This window comes from Xylaria bambusicola (genome assembly GCF_022495145.1).
Source record: "Xylaria bambusicola strain CBS 139988 unplaced genomic scaffold F5B22scaffold_20, whole genome shotgun sequence".
NCBI lineage: Eukaryota > Fungi > Ascomycota > Sordariomycetes > Xylariales > Xylariaceae > Xylaria > Xylaria bambusicola.
Genome location: NW_025953573.1, coordinates 181,221 through 201,989, shown reverse-complemented (window position 1 = coordinate 201,989; position 20,769 = coordinate 181,221). Strand labels below are relative to the sequence as shown.

Below are 20,769 nucleotides of genomic sequence, written 5' to 3'. Positions count from 1 at the left end.
CTTGTCAGCTCATGAAGCGCAATGAGTGTATATTATAACTAGCAGGCTTGACGATGTGCAGACGCGGAAAAAAAATACTAGCCAATCAATCCCTACCTCCTACTGTAGGCGCCCTAAGGCGCCTTAAGGCACCTACAGTAAGGACCCCGGGGCTCCACTTGCAGTGTACCTCCAGGCCCCTTGCATCCCTCTGAAGTCATATCAGCAGCCTATCGATAAGCACCATTAGTAGGCGTTAGCGTGCAAAGCAGCTCCGAGAGAGAGAGAGAGGCGGCGGCGGCGCAGCTACCTAATCCAATAGGAACGGCGTTTGAAGCCTTCAGGCGCGGCGCGAGAGATGAACGTACTTTGTAGAGCTTGACTGTACCTGAACCATACTTCGTGGTCCAGCTCAAGCTCATGTTGAGCCAATCCCTGGCCGAACCAACCTAGCATCACATGAAGATCAGTTTCCCGCCCGTCTTCAACCGACGAGAACACAGCCTAACCGCCTGTATTCCACGTGGCACGGTCGAAATCATTCCGTTACGTGCCACCCGCGACCCTTCGAGCTAGCTCTGATTGCTCTCTTCTCGGCCAAAGACGACCCAACAACGCCTCGACGCATCGCGATACATCTCTCGCTTCCCCCTTCGCTGTGCACTCGCCCGCCCTTACCTCGCCTTGGCACACAGCCATCGCGATGACAGCGTGGAGCTGGAAAGTGAAAGAGCACAGGTGAAGAGGAATGCACGGCGCGCGATCTCACGATGGCGCACAACCAGCCCTATTACCAGAACGGTGTATTGCCGAACACTGAACAACAGTTCTCTGGCCCGCCATCACAGCAATCACACAATCGCACACGACCTTTCTCTCTGGATGAAGCCTTGCCGTATACGCCCTTTACCTCCGTATTTCCATTTGACTCAGGCAAGTGCGGCCTCTTGCTCTTGGACATGCTCTCCTTCCGAAATCTACATCTCGTGCCTGCCGCATTCGACAAATACTCCTTCCGCTCTCCTCTCGTGACCCAATGTTCACCCGCCCAGGCTCTTTCACTGACACACAACCCCCTCCCACTCTACTTTCCCATCCTTCTAGAATGTGCAAGCCGCAGTGGTGCAGCTCCAAGACTAACCCACATCCTCTTATCCAGATATTCTGAGCAATCCAACTATTGGCACAGGCTCTTTTGCACCATCGCTTGCTAGCTTTATTTCAAGGGACGATTACGATGCGCTAAACCACGAGGCCGGAAACTCCAATCAGTCGAAACGTCTAGACGGTAGTCTCGAATATGTGCAGAATCTACTGAAGCCCGAAAAAATCACCAAATAGTATGTTCGCACATCGTGAGACTTTAGCTGCTTCTCTAATACCAGATAGCGAGTTCAAGACAGCACCCAAAACCACGTCAACATCCCACGATCCTGGAAAGAGGATCACGGACGGCATCTCCCCATTTGCCAAATTGGTGTTTGATAACACGTCAGTTGTTTTCGGACACCCCTCTCCTGATCCATCCTCCAGCTCCCCCACCAATGGGCTGTCGATGGCGCCAATGATGACGAAGAAATCGCCGCATCAACGCAAGCCGGACACGCCAAAGGTGGTTAAATATAATCCAGCTAGCACTAATACTCAGGCTGTCGCACATAACAAGTCCCGGATCGAGATTCATTTACCTAGCTCAAGACAACGAGATGCAGCCTCAGCTATGCTTACACCACAAGCTGTCCCCCAACCAGTAGCGCAGACTCAACCTCAAACTGTTTCACTCGCCGATCTCATGGTTAAACCGCAGGTTTCTCCTGTTCCAGTGCCTCGCATAGAACAAGGCTTAGTAATAACCCCGGTGCCTGTCATCCCACAAACACCCAAGGTTACCATACCACCACCAAACCCGCCATGTGTTGAGAAGGTTATTAAACAGGAGATACCTCAACCCCAACCACGCGTAGAATCACCGGCTCGAGTCTCACCATCATCAGCTTTGTCCTCACAGCGGCAGGGCGAGTTACGGATTGAACTGCCAAAAGCCACTTTTAATAGAGAGGAATTTGCTGTTGTGCCAGATTCGCCTGACGCCCCAACCGGTTTATCTAGCAGGAGAGAGGACGGGGCGATCGAAGATTCCTTGGAAAATGACTTGAATCAACGCGAGAGAGCCAATATTCTCTTTACAGAATTAAGAAGGTGTTTTCAGGAAATTTTCGAGGCTGAGGGTCAGCTCTCCATCCAACAAATTCATTCATCACCATACATATACCGAACAGCAGATCAAGAACTTACTATGACCTCGTATGCCCATGACAAGGCTCAAAGACTACTCAAAAGGGCTATAGATATGGGCTGTTTTGGTCAGATTCCCTCTGATCCTCTCATTCGACTGCAAAATCTTAGTGAAGGGTCTCTAAAAAACGCCGACTCACTTGAGTTTAAAATCAACGAAGAGTGGGGTGAAACCGATGTCAACTTATGGGTGCAACAGATACCGGATATTGAGAGGGGGTTGAAGGCTGCGCGGACCGCTTTAAGAATCATGTGTGGTGGCCGTGAAGAGAAACAGCTTTACTCCGAAGACCTCATTCAACTCAGTCTCGATCTTTTCAGAAATGTCATGGAGGGTATCATTGTGCCCATTGCTGAAGTGCGAAGCACAGGTCCCACTACTGTTTTATTTCGCAGCTTGATCGCCCATAAGAAGACCATTATGACATTGTTTGCTTGCAGCCAAAAGCTCTTCGCACTGATGTCCGATCTTATCACAAGTATAGAGCTCTCCGAGACCGTTGTCAATACTTTGGAGTTTCTCTCATCCCACTTGATGTTTGTGGAGAATGCATACACCGAAAAGGACTCAGTAGTAGGTGTTTCCAAGTTTGATGGGCTGCGCCTAGTAGCCATGCATATGCTCTCTCAGATCTTTTTGACGAATCCCTCTCAGCGAGAGGGGATCCTTAGTGAGATCTTGACTTCATTAGAAAAGCTTCCTGTTGGTAAACAAAAAGCCAGACAGTTCAAGCTCACCAGTGGCGGGAGTATACAGCCTATCTCGGCTCTTATTATGCGGTTGATCCAAGCTAGTGCCGGTAAAGTAGATGATGGCAAAGACGAAACACGATCGCAATTCATGCAATCCATACAGGAGAATGCGGTGCCATCAACCCAGAAGGCCAATAAAAAGACTCAGTATACCATCCGAACGGAGGATCATGCTGCTGCTGAAGACGACGTTGCAGTCCAAGAGCTCCAAATTTTGTCAAGTAACTTGCTCGATGGAGCGGGTCGCTATGCTAACTACGTCGTCAACTTCATTGTGAAACGGGCATTAAAGTCTACGAAGACTGGGGATACACCGTACCGCAATCTTCTTGACCTTTTTGTAGAAGATTTTACCACATGCTTGGACTCTCCAGACTGGCCCGCCGCCGAGCTTCTTCTCCAACTAACCATGCGTTTGATGTTCAGCCAGATAGATGCTGAAAAGAACGCAGCACCAGCTCGAAACATGGCACTCGAGCTGTTGGGAGTAATGGCTGCATCAATCTCAAAATTGCGGTCTCACGTTCGCAAAATTGCTAGCAGTTTTGAGGGAAGCGACTCTGATGAGCTCGGTAGGTGGCTCGCCGATCTTAGTCTGTCAGTTCTAGAGGGCCACAACTCGGTTGATAAAGCACTTAAATGGGATGGCCCATATCGTATCGTAATCGAGTTTCTCCAAGGCCGAATGAACGAGGATGAGCACCTCTACAGTGCTATTTCGTACCTGGTGACAAATTGGGCTTCACAGATTGAGTCCGGGTATAGAATGGTCCCGGATGATGATGACGAAGATCGACATGCAGAATTTGGCCGAACGGCATATCGCTTACGGAACATGATCGAGGACTCAAAGTGGTTGGCAAGAGAGTGGAGATTTAAGTCTGTTGCCCCTAGTCACGCCCGATTATCACATGCAATTCTATTGCTGCGATCAAATTTCTGCATGGCGTTTAGAGGTATTTTGAACTTGCTTATGGGATCTATGACCACGGACCAGGCGACCGTGCGCAGCCGAAGTCTGAAGAGTGTCAATCAAGTTCTGGAGACTGATCCCACAATTCTTGATGGAGACAGTGCCTTCGTTGAGCTTATTTTACAGTGCTCTAATGATTCTTCACCCCAAGTCCGCGACTCAGCCCTTGGCTTAATTGGAAAGTGTATAAGCATGCGCCCAAGACTTGAAGAGAGAATGACCCCTACAGTCATCGAGCGTTTCGTTGATACCGGCGTTGGTGTACGGAAAAGGGCGATGAAACTTGCCAAGGACATTTATCTCGGAAATGAGAACAAAGCTGTCCGAAGTACCATTGCTAACGGCCTGCTGTATCGAATGCAGGATCCAGACGATGGCGTTCGCGAACTAGCCAGGCAAATGATTGAAGAAATATGGATATCGCCATTCTACAAAGAGGATGATTCCCTATCGTTCAAGCAATCACTCACGGATCACGTTGCCCTGATGGTCCAGACAACCAAGCAAGGTAGCACAGCATCCATCCTGGACAAGGTACTTCAGACGATTTTGTCTCCTGAATCCAAGATGTGCGAAGCCAACAGGCGAGTTTGCACTAAACTCGTAGCAAACATGTTTGACCTTGTGGACAATCCTGAATCGGACGACTCCTCTATACCGTCAGGAAAGGATGCTTTACAGGTCTTGATGATTTTCGCAAAGGCGGACCCGAAACTATTCACGTTCGAGCAAATAAGTCTTCTCAAACCATACATTGCCAGTGTTGCCAGTGTCAGTACAACCGACGACTTAGCTGTGTCGAGAGCAGTTGTAGTTATCTATCGGAGAGTGCTACCTCAGGTCTCTAGCATACACTCGCAATTTCTTACCGAAATTCGATCTCTTCTCATGCCTGCAACAGCTAAAGCTGTCAGAACACTTCTGGACGATGTAATAGCCTGCATATGGATTATTAGCGGTCTGCTTCATTCAACTGAGCACATTACTCGCCTTATCTCTTCGAGTCTTGCTGGTATCCAGAAACTCCGTGGAGTATTAGTCAAAGGGCTAGACGAGAAGATGACCAGGGCTTTCGACCGTTACTCACTCATTGTCGGAATGGGTGGCAAACATTGCCAGCTTGACGACCATGCGGACCTCTTCAAAAGTAAATTCCCGAACTGGAAAGGTGATTCGGTATCCAAACTTATGGTGGATGTAATCTGTCCCTTCGCTCATTCCTCGCAGCCGGTTAATATAAGAAAGCCTGCACTAGATGCCATTGGCCTAATCTGCCAGTCTAATCCCAGAAACTTTGTCAAAGAGAATGTTATCTCGGTGTTCGAACAGGTCTTCAAGGAAGAAATCGTGACTTTAGAGTCGATGATACTACGCTCTTTCAAAGAATTTCTCATCACCGAGGAGCAGAGGTCAAACCAGTCAAACCCCGGTGCTTCGAAAGAGAAAAAGGACCTCAAGGTTATGGGTAGCACAAGTTTTGATGATGTGGCTAGCGCTACGACCCAACGATTCCTCACGGCTATAACGAGAATCGCTTTAGCAACGCAAGACGATCACGCTTTTCTCGCAGTGGAGATTCTCGCAAGCATTAATCGGCAAGGTTTAGTGCATCCCAAAGAAACAGGTGTGACACTTATCACTTTAGAAACTTGTCCAGTTACCAGAATATCGGAGATGGCCTACCGTGAACATAGAGCTCTACATGAAAAATATGAAAGTGTACTTGAGCGAGAGTATGCCAAGGCCGTCCAGTCAGCGTTCCAATACCAACGAGATGTAGTCCAGGATTGTCGAGGCGCAACAGAGGCACCTTTCACCTCAAAACTCCACTCGCTTATTGGGATCCTAAAAATAAGTAAATCCAAAAACCGTGTCAGGTTTCTGGAAAAGCTTGTCGGTCAGTTGGAGTTTGAACCTTCCACGCTCGATGTAAATCAACCAATGCCATCACATGTGGCGTACTCCCGATTTCTGCTTGAGAATATCGCCTTCTTCGAGTACGTCAGTGTAGGCGATCTTCAGGCTGTGGTTTCGGCTCTCGAGAAACTAGTGACGAGTACCGGCGCCGGCATTGCCCAAACAATGGAATCCGAGATATTCCAAGTGCGCATGGACCAAGCTCAGGTTACACATCAACATGGAGAAGCCGAGGCACCAGCCGCAATCTTAAGGGTCCCGGACTCTATCAGCTCGCAACGGCTTCGGCAGTTAACAGCATGTTCTATGGTAATTTCAGCCGTGTGGGAGGTTCGAACCTTTCTTCGCCGGTTGTACGGCGTCAACTCAAGTCGTCGTGAAACTAAGACGAAAGGCCCTCCCAAAGATCTTACAAAACCCCCTGTAAAGGTCCAAGGTATTACAGGCGACAAGTTTTGGGAGGATATGACTTTTACTATGACTGCTCTCGAAACACCGGAGCGTATGATACAGCAATGTAGAACATTCGTCGACCTCTTGAACGTTGATAGCGAGGTTAAAATTGGAGAAGCAGATGATGACGATCTCGACGCAGAGGGTGACGCACAGACACCCGAAGCAGAAGATGACGACGATGAGGCTACACCCGATGGTCGTGGTCGCAAACGAAAGGCAGCAGGCACTCCTGGAGGCCGAAAAAAGCGGGCGCGTAGTAATTCGCGACCACGAGGTCGAGGGCGGCCCAAGAAGCATCAAAATACGGGTGCTATAGAAGATGATGATTTCTAAGCTTAACTTTTCAACATGGAATGAACTTGTTAATGATGGCTTTTCGTCAAGAGCGCCCAGCGGGAACAATAGACGTCAGGCACTATAAAGGAGTTCAAGGCGAGTACAATCATATTCAAGAGCTGGTCACACATTATGGCGTCTATTGGGGTTGGCATATGCGTGCTTAGGTTTTTTTTGCATCATTGCTCCAAGCGCAGGAGTTGGGCTGCCATGGCATAAGTCGGCAATGGAGCCGATAAAATCCTGCTATTTATTGCTTTCAAAGCTCGATGATACCTTTTCATATTTGCTTTACATAGTGTAGGTTCAATGCATGATGCATTACCTAGCCCTAGTAGGTTGGGACACTACTTACGCTCTTAAGATAGAGTCACATAGCTCATCTTGGCAATGCGATATACTGCCGTGTACAATTCAAGATTTGTTCAAAACCTTCAACTTTCCCATTGTCACTCATAATTATTTCCTGGTTGAAATCTGATGATTGTTCTCCTATGTTGCTACTAGTCTTAAGTTCGTGGGTTCATCCTCCAGCGAAAGTCAGCCCAGAAGATCTACGCTAGTATTGGTGACTAGGGAGATAAGGTGAAGCGCACCTAATCACGGCCGTTTAGCAGATCAATACACCCACTTCATGCCATATGCCATGCTATGGTCATTGGATCTCTCTCGAGTATAGGTGGTTGCTGCTTGGATTCATTGCTCCTATATCGTTTAGAACTCGAATAACCAGTTTGCGATATGATAGGGATTGGTCTAATGCACTGTTTGACAGAGGATCGTTCCTTTAAGCACTTTTTCCTTTCCGTTTAGGTATGTAGTAGGTAGGTAGGTAGCGCGACTAGTGTCTATGTTGGATGATTGGGGGATTTCATGCTCGTTGAGAGACGAGACAGTAGTAGTTTGTAGAGGGTATGGATCAGATAGCCAACGCGAGTCTCGTTGTATCGTGAGGCTGGTCGTTTACTTGCATGTTCTATTACCATGGGCGCTGGGAATTCGTGGTGAAGTGTGTCAGTGGTTATAGATGTATCTTTTGCATTGGAATGCCCCCCCCGCTGAAATGAGAAGGACAGCGGTGATTGCTTGCGTGCGTGTATGTGAATTTTCAACTCGGAGAAGAGGTCTGGTGTTACTGGCTCTGCTGGAGATGTGGTTTCCATGTACATTCCTTACTTTCAGTTCATAGTTTGGCTATGCATTTCCCCATTACGCAACGGACATTCTCAGAAACGACTCTCCAGTCCCGGTTTTCGAAGCTATATCATAACTCCGTGAAAGAAGAATGCCGGCGGAGGGTGTATACCATGCCCGAGACGTCCCATAACGCTCATTAGTCTCAAGACTAACAATAGACGATAACTCATTCGTCCTCTCAGATAAAGCCGTTCTCTTTCGACTCGCATGCAGCACCATGCCGCAGGCAGAACAGAATCGTGGTGGCGCCACTGCTTTTTTAGCCCTCGCGAAGAGAGCTATACCAACACTACATGCCAATCAATGTTGTGATCTTACTACTAATGCTATTTGGTTTCGTGCATGACTGAGGGTGGGCGACGGACAATTTTCATTCGTGTATACGGTTACACTACATCTCTCTTGCAGGAGGCTTCGAGGAGAAAGTTCTGAAATCGGCGGCGACCCACCCCAGCACTGCTTTTTTAGCCCTCGCGAGGAGAGCTATACCAAGACCATCTTAACTTAAGGTTTTCCAAGATCTACCAAAATACGAGCTAATCAACTTTCTTCAACATAACTTGTGTGAAAAGTCCATAGCCAACATAGCCCGCTATCTCCAGATATTCTTCCGCGGGCCCGAAAACCCTACGGATACCGAGTCGATGTAATAGAGCCACAACCAGTCCCTGCGTCGAGTAGCGAGTTACTCAGGCTCCATATCAAAAAGGCAACTTAACTACGAGCTTCTGAGAGTCACACGGAGCATGTCCAACCGGAGGCGCGAATCGTCCGCCGGGACACAACTAGGGACTGATTTGCAATGAGTCAATATCATCCGTGTGTTCCCGTGGCTCTATATTCGCAGCACTATCCAGACTAGATACGCAAAAAGAACGATGACTGGGAAGTCTGTCTCTACAGGCGGAAGCTTGTGGGGATTTCCTATTCAAAGGGACTGCGAGGGATAATGGGACTTGCGGAAGTGTCTTTGATGTAAATCGTATGAGGAAAGAAGTCGGAATAACGGAATATGGCAGGTATCGCTGGGACGCTTGACACTACATGCTACAGAGTATGCTATGACGCGTCGCGGATCAGGGGCGTCGAATTTGAAGACGGCAAGTGGGGGTTCGGCGTCGACGACTACCATCGTCGAGGCAATATCATAGATTACAATACCGCTGGGAGCCTGGCCTGACCTGTCATGACTAGCTTTGGATACAAAGGACAACACGCGGCGTCTCCGGTCTGTGTGAACGTAGTGGATGCTGTCGCAACGATCACGGTATCGAATTACGGGCCAAGCGGCGACGGCGGCAATTCGCCCGATGTCAACTGGGCGGATTATGAGCCGTCATTTTAGTATGTAAGATGATAACCTGCCACTTCCCCCTCCCACTTCCCGTCTAGCTTATAGCCTGAGTATTATGCCGAGAAGACCTTTCTCTCGCGACTTAAGATCAGTGGAGGGACATCGAGTTCATGGCGTTACTATCGTCTTGATCCTCATACTTGATCTCCTCAAAGCCGAAGTCCGAGTCAGAACAGTCTAGATCGCTCAGATTATCACACTCTGAGCCACCAGCAGTCCAATCGAAATCTTCATCAATGTGAAGAGCTCCGCGTGCCCTTGGAACATCACTGTCCACGTCCATATTCGAGGTAAGGATGGGATGTTGGGGTGCGGCGAGCGAAAGACCGGTGGTGGCGGTAGTTAACGCGGTATACTCGGCGTTATCGTGACCAGTGTTAATAGCCTGTGAGCGAGTAGCCTGTACTGAAAACCCTTCCGTCATAGTAACTGTGTCAACACCGGTGTAAATCGTGGTGGCATCGTCGAGGGTCGACGATCTAGCATCGGGAATGGACTCTCCGGTGATGAAAACAGGGCCTGGTTCGATTGGGAAGCCATACACTGCATTGGGGATTTCCTCCTGGTAAACTCCCCCTGTTCCATCATCCAAGCCGCCGGCCCATAGCGGGAGGAACTTGAACTCTTCATCAGACAGACCAAATATCAAAGGGCCGGTTTTCTCTATATTTACTTCAAGCAGAGGCCACGCCCACTGGACGTTGAGCTTGTTGATTGCAGTAGCAAACTCTTGAGCGGGAAAGGGATACTTGGAGGTAATGGCGCTCCACCTAGGATGAGTCGGGGTACTATAGGAATTAATCAATTCCCAGAAGTAGGTTGTGAGTACCCATTGGGCTGGAAGTAAATTCGTATAGATATCCTGTGCCGGAGCTCTCATATCTTCCGATACGTATCGGGCCCGATTCAGGTCTTGACGCAATAGTACTACGCCATTATCGTCGTCCGGAATTGCGGTAGCCGCCTCCACAGCTTGGCGCATCCAGGCACGGAGCTCTTTGGGAAGAACTGGCCATGACTTGATTTTGAGGAATTTAGCTTCGGACCGGAGCCCAGTCAACAAATCCTTTGCTCTCTGTATTAATTTTTGTGCAGCATGTTCAACGCAGGTTTCCTGCTCATCGGCAAGACTTCCTAGTGGGCGTTGGAATATCGACATCTTTCGTCTGTTGAAAGTTCCCGCCATCTTGTCGAAGGGGATCTCGATGGCTCTCTCTACTACTATGACCCGAAAGGCCATACGAGCAATAGCTGGTAGTTCCAATACCCACTACATTGGTCGTGATCAGTATACCTTGAGTAGCTGTGCGTGGATCGATAAGGACCTGTTTGGGTATGGGGCAAAGGCTTCAGAATGGATAATGAAGAATGTCTTACTTACAGCTATCTTGAAAGCATCTTCAGCATTAATTTCAACAAAGTTTTGGTTCGGCTCAGCCATCAACCACGTTAAAACGTGATCTTCCTGTTGAGCGAGTATTAGTCACATACCAGTGTAAAGCTTTAGAATGTACATACCACAACTTTAACACAGTCGAACTGTCTAGCAACCATGGTCATAGTGAATGCTCGCGAAGCGGAGTTTAAGACAAGGTCTTTGTAGCTTATAGCCAAAAGCAAGCGGATAATAGCAGCTCGATGGCGAATTGAGCAGTAGTCCAAGATCTTTCTAAACCGTGGGTATTGCAGCTTGTTGAGCTCTATTGATCCCTCTATCTGCCGTGCCATCTCTCGGTTTTCTTCGTCTGCAATAAGCGCTTCAATGTGATAAGGGCAGTTGTCATCATGTCCACCCACGAGGGACTTGGAAACCGTCAAGACGTATTGAGATTTCCACCAGTCTATTACCCCATTAGACAGTGATAGTTCTGCGACCTTCGAAGCTGATTCATCGCCTTCGGTCTGCGGTGTTAGATCTAAGACATAGCGATACATTGCATAATCGCCATTGAGAAGACGTCTTGTTTGTGCCTGCACCTTTGGAGAGAGCAAGTTTGCGAAGACTGATGACCCGGTGGCAAGCAGCTGCCCAGATTCCACGAGGAACTCCTTGTTAGTCCACTACGAGTTGGTTAGCTTATTGAGACGATATACCAGTATATGTAGATGGAGAGTGTCATGGCGTGAACACAGGTAAAGAGGCGAAGATATAGCTACTACCTTGTGGCCGCTGCAGTCAACAAAGTCTCCAGGCGGGAACCTAACTATGACCAGTGTATCCCCTGACGTATTGGCAACACAGAGGGTCTGTAGACTCTGATAACCCCTTTCATCTCGTTCAAGCCATGGGCGTTCGTTTGTCTCAATCTGAAGTTGGTGTTGCAGTCTGCTGATCGCAATGTCCAGAGGGCTTTTTTTGGTCTCCTCGGTTGGAGATGGTAGCCCAGACATTGTACACGAGATAATGCTCCTCTCCTGCGAGCGAAGGTGTATTGGGGCTCAGTGGTTGATACGATGTAGCAGGAGTGAGGAGAGGTGGAAGAAGAGAGGGAAAAGAGAAAGACGATGATACGAGGATAAGATATATATATATGATGATTGAGGCAGTCTTTAAGTTTAGGTTGCTTGATTGAACAATGAAGATTGAAGCTGTGCTGTAGGCTGCTGACACAAATGGAATGTGGAAGTGGCAGCCTGATGCATCCTGCCGCGGGGCGATGTGCTGATCCCGCCCATCCCCTGTCCTGGCCTGTCCTGGCCCCATAACCATACCCAAGAGGCCGAGCCCTGGCGGGAGGCATCGTGTAGGTTGCCTAGGACTTTGTGATACCCCTATATTCAGTTTCTACCCAGGTAAGCATCAATATCTTAGATAGGACTCAGATAAGCATGCCTTTTTGATGGCCAGCACCTAGGTACCTACATATACGTACACTCACACTCTAACTCTAAAGCTCGATACTTATGGTGGGGTCCAGCTAACTACTAGGTACATACCTAAGGTACATATATTCGGGTATCTACAACAACATGATGCACAATGCCAGCTGTCCTTACTTGTACATACTAGAATATTACCTCTATACTATCAACTACAGATTCTGTACATAACTAGGTAGTGAAAGTGTGCTAAACCTTGTAGAAAATCAACAAAGAATCATATATGAGTCCATCTATATTGTCAGGACATGCGTTAAAAACTTGTCAATCAACAACTATAACACCTGGTAGGAAACATTACACACATTGGAACACTCGCTCAGTCTCTTGGGAGCTGCATAATTCCCTACATATCTTGGATTCTGAGCTGCTCCAAACGGAACTTTATTGTCGGGTTTATTTGGCTCCGCTGCGTTGGTACCGCCCTTTTTTTCAGCCCTACAGGTGGGGTAGCAATGTCTCAAACACCGAGCCACAATGACTCAACAGCGAACAATCCTTGACCAATGTTCCCGCCTGAGGTATGAAAGGGATCTTTCAAATCATCAGCAACACTGCCATAGCACCTGATAGATAGACAGCCATACATGAATAGGGTAGCCTTGAAGACCCCCAAGTGAGTGATTGTAACCGCAAACTATCGATAAGAGAAGGCGCATGAACAGGCTGCTGTGTGACGTGATGTCTGAGGCCCCAGCTAAACGTCAAATGAGTAACATATGCGCCTGCTACTGGGTCTCGCTCGCATAGCAGTACATCTCGATCTTTCTCTATTATTCATCACGGCAGAGACTCTCCATAGTAACTATGCAGATTGAGCTGAACAAAGCATTCTTGGTCGGATGCTAGGCAGATAGGACAGCTGTTACTTATCTCATTTTTACCTAATCTAGTGGAGACTTCTGAAGTCAACCCCGCTTCAGTTTAAGAGCACCTATCCTAGTTAGTCTGGCCTCGCTAACGCTTCCCCGGATTCCCGGATCCCCAGATTTGTGGTAATCGGCCAGTACATACATACGTGGTCTCGTCTCCAACATGGGCATTCATCTCTGATAAGTTGTCTAGGTTGTCTAAGCACAGACAGTAGCAGTATTGTTGCTAGATATCCAATCATGTTATAACTATGCGCGTTGATAAGGCAGGCAGACATAAGTGTCTGGGCTCTGCAGCGTTGGCGTCAAGGTCGCGTGCCCCTTTGATCGATCTGAGCGGTGTGCGGCCCATTCACACTACCGTACTTACATATCCTACCCTCACTCAGTACTTACTCTAGTCTAGATGGTGGCGATCCCAGACATTTCCTAGCGCATGTGTGACATAACACCGGGCAAAAGGGATTCAATCACCTAACCTTTCGACTGCTAGCTTAAGAACTGAGCTGAGCTTTCTTCGCGTGTCTTTCCGATATATAAATCCCTGCTTCCCCATTCCTGCCGCATTGGGCCTTACCTCACCTGATGTGATCTGATCTCATCTGATCTCATCCAAAAGTCGATCGAGGAATCAAACCTGTCGATTAAAGTTTCTCTCTGCTGCTATTACGTGCCCTGCGTCTCCTCTTACGTCTATCAATATCATATCTATCGTATTCATGTAATACTTTTTTTTTTTTTTGAACTCCAAGGGCCTTAGCTTCAAATCCCGAACGCACAGCTCCAAAGTCAGTGATCTCAGCCAACAGCGTTCCCGCGAATTCGCACCTGGTACTCTAAGCCTCGCGGTTCAATTTTCTTCCCAGACTCACGCAAGATGAATCATAACCAAACTACTGGACTATCTAACACCGGGCGAATGCTGTAAGAAGCTTTCCATTCCTGATTATCTTGATCCCAGCTCCAGTTCGAAGCCTTCAAGATAAGTGGTTTAGAGGCCTTCACACACCTTCTCATGCCTCTCAACATCCTTCACTTCCGTATTCCCTAAAAAAAAAACAAGATGACGAATAGTAATCTAACGTCCGTAACCCTTAGCCGCCAGCGCCCTCTCATCGTAGCCGGTCTCGTAGCCACGAGTATCGCCGCTGCCGTCCAATACAAGCGAATGGCCATCGCCCGCAACGAGCGAGCGCAGCGCAATGGCGTAGAGGGAAATTACTACGTCAGCGTTGACCGGAGCGGAGGAGGAATATAAAGTCTACCCATACATTGATTCCCAATGCTTAAATTCATCGGATGACCCTAATGATTCAGACGCTACAATGACCGGTCAGTCGCTATCATGCAACATAGAGAAGATCGGAGAGCAACACTATATTATACTACACCGAAGACTTGGTAATCGGGAAAAGGAAAGATAAACAAGACAAGGGGGGAGGGGAATAATGGGATAATCGAGCCATGGCTTGTATATATATATTCAGAATGAGAAAAAACACCATGATCCTACCTATCCTCATCCCTTACTCTACTCTACAACACCTTTCGCTTCCACTATGTCTAAGAGGTGCTACGAAACACAGTCGCGAATGCCTTCAGTACTGCCGCGAACTCTACATAATGCGCCGTCTCTAGTTGATCCGTGAACATCGATATCCACTAAGCGATGACCATACACCTACCTAGGCAAGCTGTGTAGAGATACCTATATCTAGTTATCCTTAGGTACTCTATGCAACCTTGGATAGACCAAGACGAAGTGGCCGAGTTGGTACGGTCTAGCGAAGCATAACAGCATTACACAGCGATGAACATATTTATCCTGCAGCGCTAGGCACGGGGGGTTCGATTCCCTCGTTGGCCAAACTATTTTTTTCCCTTCTTTTCTTAATCTTTACCCCTCTTCTCTTTTGGCCAATTCTAGAAACCTTACCTACCTACCTATTTACTACCTACTTACTACCTACTTTATACAGATAGTACTATCGATGAGTGGCCTTCTAGCTCTGGCCGTGTATTAAGGAAGTGAGTCAGCATCCAAACATATAAACACACCCAATACCTCAAGTAGTCGAATGTGACGTTGTATTTCGTGTATTACGCACCTGGTTTACTACGATGCTTGCCCGGGACAAGTTGAATGAAGAATATGGTAGAAAGGGTGGCAGGTCACCTTATCTATAAACAGCAGATCTAGCAATCACAACAAGAAACATCCACACATAGAGGCAACATAGTAAGAACAGGAATGAATCTCAATAATAATTATCAGCCCTGAACCCGCCCCCGGCTCCGACTCCAACCACCCGATATGACATTCCATACATCGTACATATCAATCTTACACTACCTAAACTGCAAGGGGCGGTGCAGCGAACAAGTCTCCCCTGACGTCCCGTTATACCGCCATGGAGTAAGAAAGCCATGCAATAACCACACCGAACAAGTTCAACCGGGCCCCCTTTTCCCTGCTGCGCATTGGCCTGAATAAACACGGGAACCGATGAGTGCTAGTGTCATGTGCTGTGCTGTGAACCAGTAATGACCAAACAACCCTCCCAAACGCCGATGGATGCATAACCGCTCCCTCAATGATAAGATGACAACAAGGTCGGTCAAGACCCAATCAGCCCTTTCGGACACCACCTCCGAGTAGAAAGTATCGGGGTGTAACTAACTCATAACGAGCTTCCCCGTCTCGGGATCCTCCTTGCTGGTCGATCTTCACTCTCTGTATCGTCCTGCCTCATAATCTCCTTGCCTTTGCCTTTCGTTCTCCGTTCCTGGTGCATGGTGTCGCCTCTCATCCCCACTCTTTCTTCTTTGGCGCTCTTGGGACGATAGTCCCTGTGCCCACGAGATTTTCTCGAGTGCCTGCTGTGCGATGATAGGTTCACGTTTGTCTCACGCGAGTCGGAAACTAAGCCCTGCTCACTGTTCTCATCCTCAGAGTTCTGGGCCGTTGGGACGACGGAGCGCATGAGCTGCACTTCTCGAGCTACATCGGCAAAGCTTTCTTCCAGCGTCTTCATACGTGCGAGCACTAGTTTGCTCATACGATTCGCGTTCTCACGTTCCCTTTCTACGGAGCTGGTCCTCTGTAAGCCCCGTATCTGGCCGGTGGCCATCGCCATCTGTGTCGCGAATGATGCGGGCACTGCCCCGAGCTCGTTCTTACTGTCTGCAAGGAGTCCCGTGTTATCCGAGACGATGGAGGGCGATAGCTTCCGCTGGTGCCGTCTCGGATCCATGTTGAATAATGTACCCCGGCTGAGCGTGGATTTGGGAATGGGCCGGGGTCGTGCTGTATTTTCTGACACATACTGTGTTGCTCGTCGAGGTGAGCGTGTACCTGGAGTTGCAGATTGCTCATTTGCCGTATTCAGCCGACTCGCTTTTGGACGGGACCGTGGTCCGGCTGGCTCCTCTGATATTGATGATGGACTAGGCCCATGACGACTTGCGTCCTGAGGGTTATATAGTATGGTATTGGTAGATAGTGTGCGGTTGTGCAGACCTTGACGTCGAATAGTTCCGCTCACGCCCGGTGATTTGGTGTGGGGGGGTTCAGCAGAGGAAAGAAATATGGATGCGCGACGCGAGGCCATGGGAGTAGTGAAGTAATCCTCCTCTTGATCAGCATGTGACATGCTTTCTTGGCGGCTTTCGCCGGCCACCTCATCCTCGTCTTCGTCGTTAGTAATGAGTTCATCATCGCCATCGGCATCAGTGTCTTTACGCTCTTGCTCCGCTTGAGCATCAAGTCTTCCAACTCTTGACATAGGGAAGTCTTTGTTCGACATAAGCTCAGCGGGGTCGCTCGCAGCAGAACGCACATCAGAAAGGATGCGAATCCGCCGTGGTAGCTCTCGACTCGTGCTCATACGTCGAAGTGAGTGACTATGACGACTTTCGATAGTGGGCCAGCGTGATAAAGTCTCACCAATTTCGTCATTCTGGTCCATCCAGTTGCGAATTGCTGTTTGAGTCTTTCTTCTCTCCTGTCTTCTCTGAGTGCGTATTGTGTTGGCGTCCGGTTGTCGTCGGAAGACTTCATCTAAAGCCCGATCCTTTTGGAAGCCCGCAATTGACTCCTCACGAGTCCTGATATTTGGGCTGAAGAAACCACCCCTGCTAGTTGGGTCCGCGATAGAGAAAGCACGGCCTCTTTTGCGCCCTGAGCCCTCGACTAAGTCTGTAGGTTCGTATATCGATGATGCAAGATAATACTTCTCATATACGAATATAAGGAACAGAATCGGCCAATGTGTCAACTTGATGACCATTCTGTTGAGTAGGACGAATTGCCGGATTGGCATGACATAGCGTAAAGGAATGAGGACCCAGGCAAGTATATTGGCAGGAGCAATGTATGAAAACAATGCATCGTTCTTGACCATCGAGATCGTATTAATCGCGAACAGGAATCTGCTCATCGTCAACCAGTGAGTGACGGACAGCGAACGGAGAATACTTACTGGTGCTCTTCTTTGGCATTGGACGCGATGGCAGTGAAGGAGTTCGTAAGAACTGTGATCAAGATCGTCCTGTAGGTGCGTTAGGCTCCCATCACAGACAACAAGGTACGGGGATAGCATACGCGATAAGGAAGTGAGCAATGACCAGAAACATGACCAAAAGTAGCCGTTCAACAAAGGTATACTTGGGCCATCTGATTCCAAGGTTAGCGAAAGCCCATCGACACGCTCCAAGACTCTACTTACACATCCCACGCAGCAGGCGTAAACCCCATTAGTATCTGAAAGATCTTGTAAGCTACATCGACGGCATCGTCATCATTTTTTGAAAGCGTGAAGAAAACGAAGAACCCGGAGCAGCTAATCAAGATCACGACAAATAGGGCCAGTAGATCTTCTGCCATGAATCGAAAAGCAATCAACAGCTGGGAGAAATAAGGGTAGTGGTCTAGAACACTGAATATGCGAGGAAAAAGAAGGATGGCGTTCACTGCGAGCACTTCATATGCCATTTCATTCCATCGTATAGAGCCAACCAGGAACACGCCGCAGAGGCGCATTCCGTAGTAGATGATCAAGAACAATAGGATCCCAAGGTCTACAATATTCCAGTAGCTCATGATATAGAGAGAGAACCCCTGTTCGTTAAACCCGACAACCTCGTCTAGCATGAACCCGGCAGACCAGAACCAGAATACTAACTCTAGAGAAGTGATTGCACTCGAGCGGTGTACCAGGACCGAGAGAAACAAACAGATCATGACAAACAGTGAACATGTTGACAAGAAGTAGCGGTATCGAGGGACGCGCAGGCGAGATAACTTTAGGGGTGAAGCGTTGCGCGGGTCGTATAGGGCTACGGTTCGTCGGAGAGGAATTGCATGCATTGGGAGCTGAGCAGTTTGTTCTTTGAAGGATTGATGCCCTAGTAACGGAGTTCGAGCATCAGGATCACCCCTGTTCTGATTCGATGATGCAGGGGTCCGGTGGAGGTTATCGTGCGAAGAGTAGAAGGTGATAGCGCCGTTCCAGATAGCCTCGAGCTGTTGAACGACGAGTGGGTGTGAAACAAAATGCTTGGCAGAAGCGCGGATAGCGACTTCAAGGGTCGATGATCTAGCAAACTGCGTTCTTCCTCTACCCTCAGGGACCCTTCCATTCTGCATCGGAGGCGTGCGAGGGCAGCCTTGCAGGGGATCGAAATCGTAAGAAAGCGCATCAATGAGTTCTCTTGTACTATACTCTTTCAACAGTTTCAGAGCAAGAAGTTCGCAGACTTTGGCCCTTGTGGTGCTAACGCCGGCATTACCAGGATATAGCTGACCCTCCTTGCCAAATTGGAGGCAATTTGCCATTAGCGCATAGAGGGTTGCCCGACTAAAATGTTGTGTCCGAATTTGCTGTTGCATTGGCTTGACCAAAAATTGTGAGACCTGCGGAGAGCGCAGTTGTTCCCAGGATAGCGATGTTTCGGTTCTTGTCTGAACAATTATTCGAATCGCATGGACAACATGGTAGACTGGTAGGGCATCTTCTCTCTTGGTTAATAATCGTGTCTTTCTGGTGGACATATATCGTTCGTATACATACCTAGGTGACTAGCCGAAAATAGGGGTATCGCAGGATTGGAATTTCGCCTAAAGTCGCCTTGGTCGACGAATCGTATAGAAGGGTGGTTGGGATCGTGATTGAGATCGAAGTCGTCTCCATTGTCTTCATCGTCGTCATCTTCGCCTTCGCTGAAGTCGGCGGTGGCATGTCGTTCTTCGAGGTACTGGCGGCTCGCTGGGCCAGGGGATGGGGATGGGGGATTGGGGTCGAAGAGATGCGAATCGGCGCGACGAACTGCAGCAGACCTAGGTCGCAAAATGGAAGAGAACATGTCCTTCACTGTCGGTACCATGACGACGAGCACGGCGACGCTCGAGCGAGGTCGTGTCGCGTCCAAGCCAAAGCCAAAGCCAAAACCAAAACCAGAACCAGGGTAGGATGGGGGGACAAACCAATCCTAGCCCCTACCACCTCACGCGACGCTGGAAGGAGGTTAAAGCGGCATAGATGGAGAGGTGACTATGAACTGCGGGTAGGTTATCAGTCCCAAAGAATAGTCATGGACAATGAGAAGAGGGGTTGTTTATGTAGACGAGTACTGGTTTTCCGTTGTGGTAGACGTAGATCTACAACGAGGGTTGGGCGCGGCGAGCGAACAATGTCATCTTGTATACCGGTAGACGCCCAGGTACTAGCAGCTTACAATACCTACTTTCATATCTAGCAGACAGACAGATCGGTCTTACACTACCCCGACTAGTGTAGACGGAGGTGCAGATATCCAGCAAGGATCGCTTGACAGGATTGTTTGATTGAATGTACCCATTGACGGGACCGGTTGATGCGATGGGAAACTAGGTCGAGTCGAACACGCATCGATGGATTAATTACCTTGTAATTTACCTTGCCCAAGCAGTACCCCAGGTGGTCTGAGAGGCCTGGGAGGTCTGGGAGGTCTGGGAGATCGGAGATGGGGGTGGACTTGGGACAGACTGATAAGAAGAAGCCCACATCCAGCCTAGTCGCAGCGTGTTGCCCGCGCTTGGTGAAGCTGCACTAGGGCCAAGGTGGTTTGGATTGGCATCGAGGACGGCATGAGCGACATGAATGGGATGTCACAAGGTCAAAGTTGGCTGAAACACCAAGCACGCAACGCACACACGCACATACACACACATTTCGTGCTTACATAGGTAGGTAGGTAGGTGATAACCTGCTGTAATAGGATAGTCTAGATAGGTATCTAAAAGAGGAACATGAGAGGCCTGGACAAAACTACTGCCCCACATCCCCAGATAACAACAGCTGAACCTTCATTTATACAACAAAGCCACATACCATCAGGATTCAGAGAAGAGAATAGCCAATCTTCCGGCAATACCTCGAAAACATTCTTTGTCTTTGCCTACCTACATATGTATGTATGTAGGTACTTAGATCACCAGTCGTGGATTGTACCTACTATATACATAAGGCAGCCTTTCCTTCTCTCGACTTACTACTACTATGTAATCTTGTAGAACGACGGGTTACAGACGATTCAACATACAATAACCTAATGACTGTCTCTCTGCAGATTTCACACCGCTCGCCTCTCATCTTTCGTTCCCGTCCGTCCTACCAGCTGCTATCATGGTGTTGCTCTGTCCCACGATTGGTCGAGGCGGACGGCAATCGTATCGTCCTGCACACCTTAACGTCGCATTTCGCACATGACCACCATCC

General features: G+C 48.5%; 3 protein-coding genes across 3 annotated transcripts; 1 reads left to right on the top strand and 2 right to left on the bottom strand.

Annotated features, from left to right (window-relative positions):
- The first annotated feature begins 367 nt into the window (after positions 1-367).
- F5B22DRAFT_179241 (uncharacterized protein) lies at positions 368-7,158 on the top strand. The gene is made up of 3 exons (XM_047969393.1): positions 368-912; positions 1,139-1,319; positions 1,369-7,158. Exons 1-3 carry the CDS (start codon positions 750-752, stop codon positions 6,704-6,706), a joined length of 5,682 nt encoding a protein of 1,893 aa, XP_047830848.1. The 5' UTR covers positions 368-749; the 3' UTR covers positions 6,707-7,158.
- Positions 7,159-9,348: 2,190 nt separating this feature from the next.
- F5B22DRAFT_636302 (uncharacterized protein) lies at positions 9,349-11,651 on the bottom strand (the record flags this gene model as incomplete). The annotated part of the gene is made up of 4 exons (XM_047977272.1): positions 9,349-10,530; positions 10,642-10,725; positions 10,779-11,321; positions 11,421-11,651. The coding sequence occupies 4 exons, from the start codon at positions 11,649-11,651 to the stop codon at positions 9,349-9,351; spliced, it is 2,040 nt and encodes a 679-aa protein (XP_047830847.1).
- A 4,042-nt stretch (positions 11,652-15,693) lies between these two features.
- F5B22DRAFT_646479 (uncharacterized protein) lies at positions 15,694-19,396 on the bottom strand (the record flags this gene model as incomplete). Its single annotated transcript, XM_047978730.1, has 5 exons — positions 15,694-17,443; positions 17,494-17,562; positions 17,616-17,687; positions 17,740-19,024; positions 19,084-19,396. 5 exons carry the CDS (start codon positions 19,394-19,396, stop codon positions 15,694-15,696), a joined length of 3,489 nt encoding a protein of 1,162 aa, XP_047830846.1.
- Positions 19,397-20,769: the final 1,373 nt, after the last annotated feature.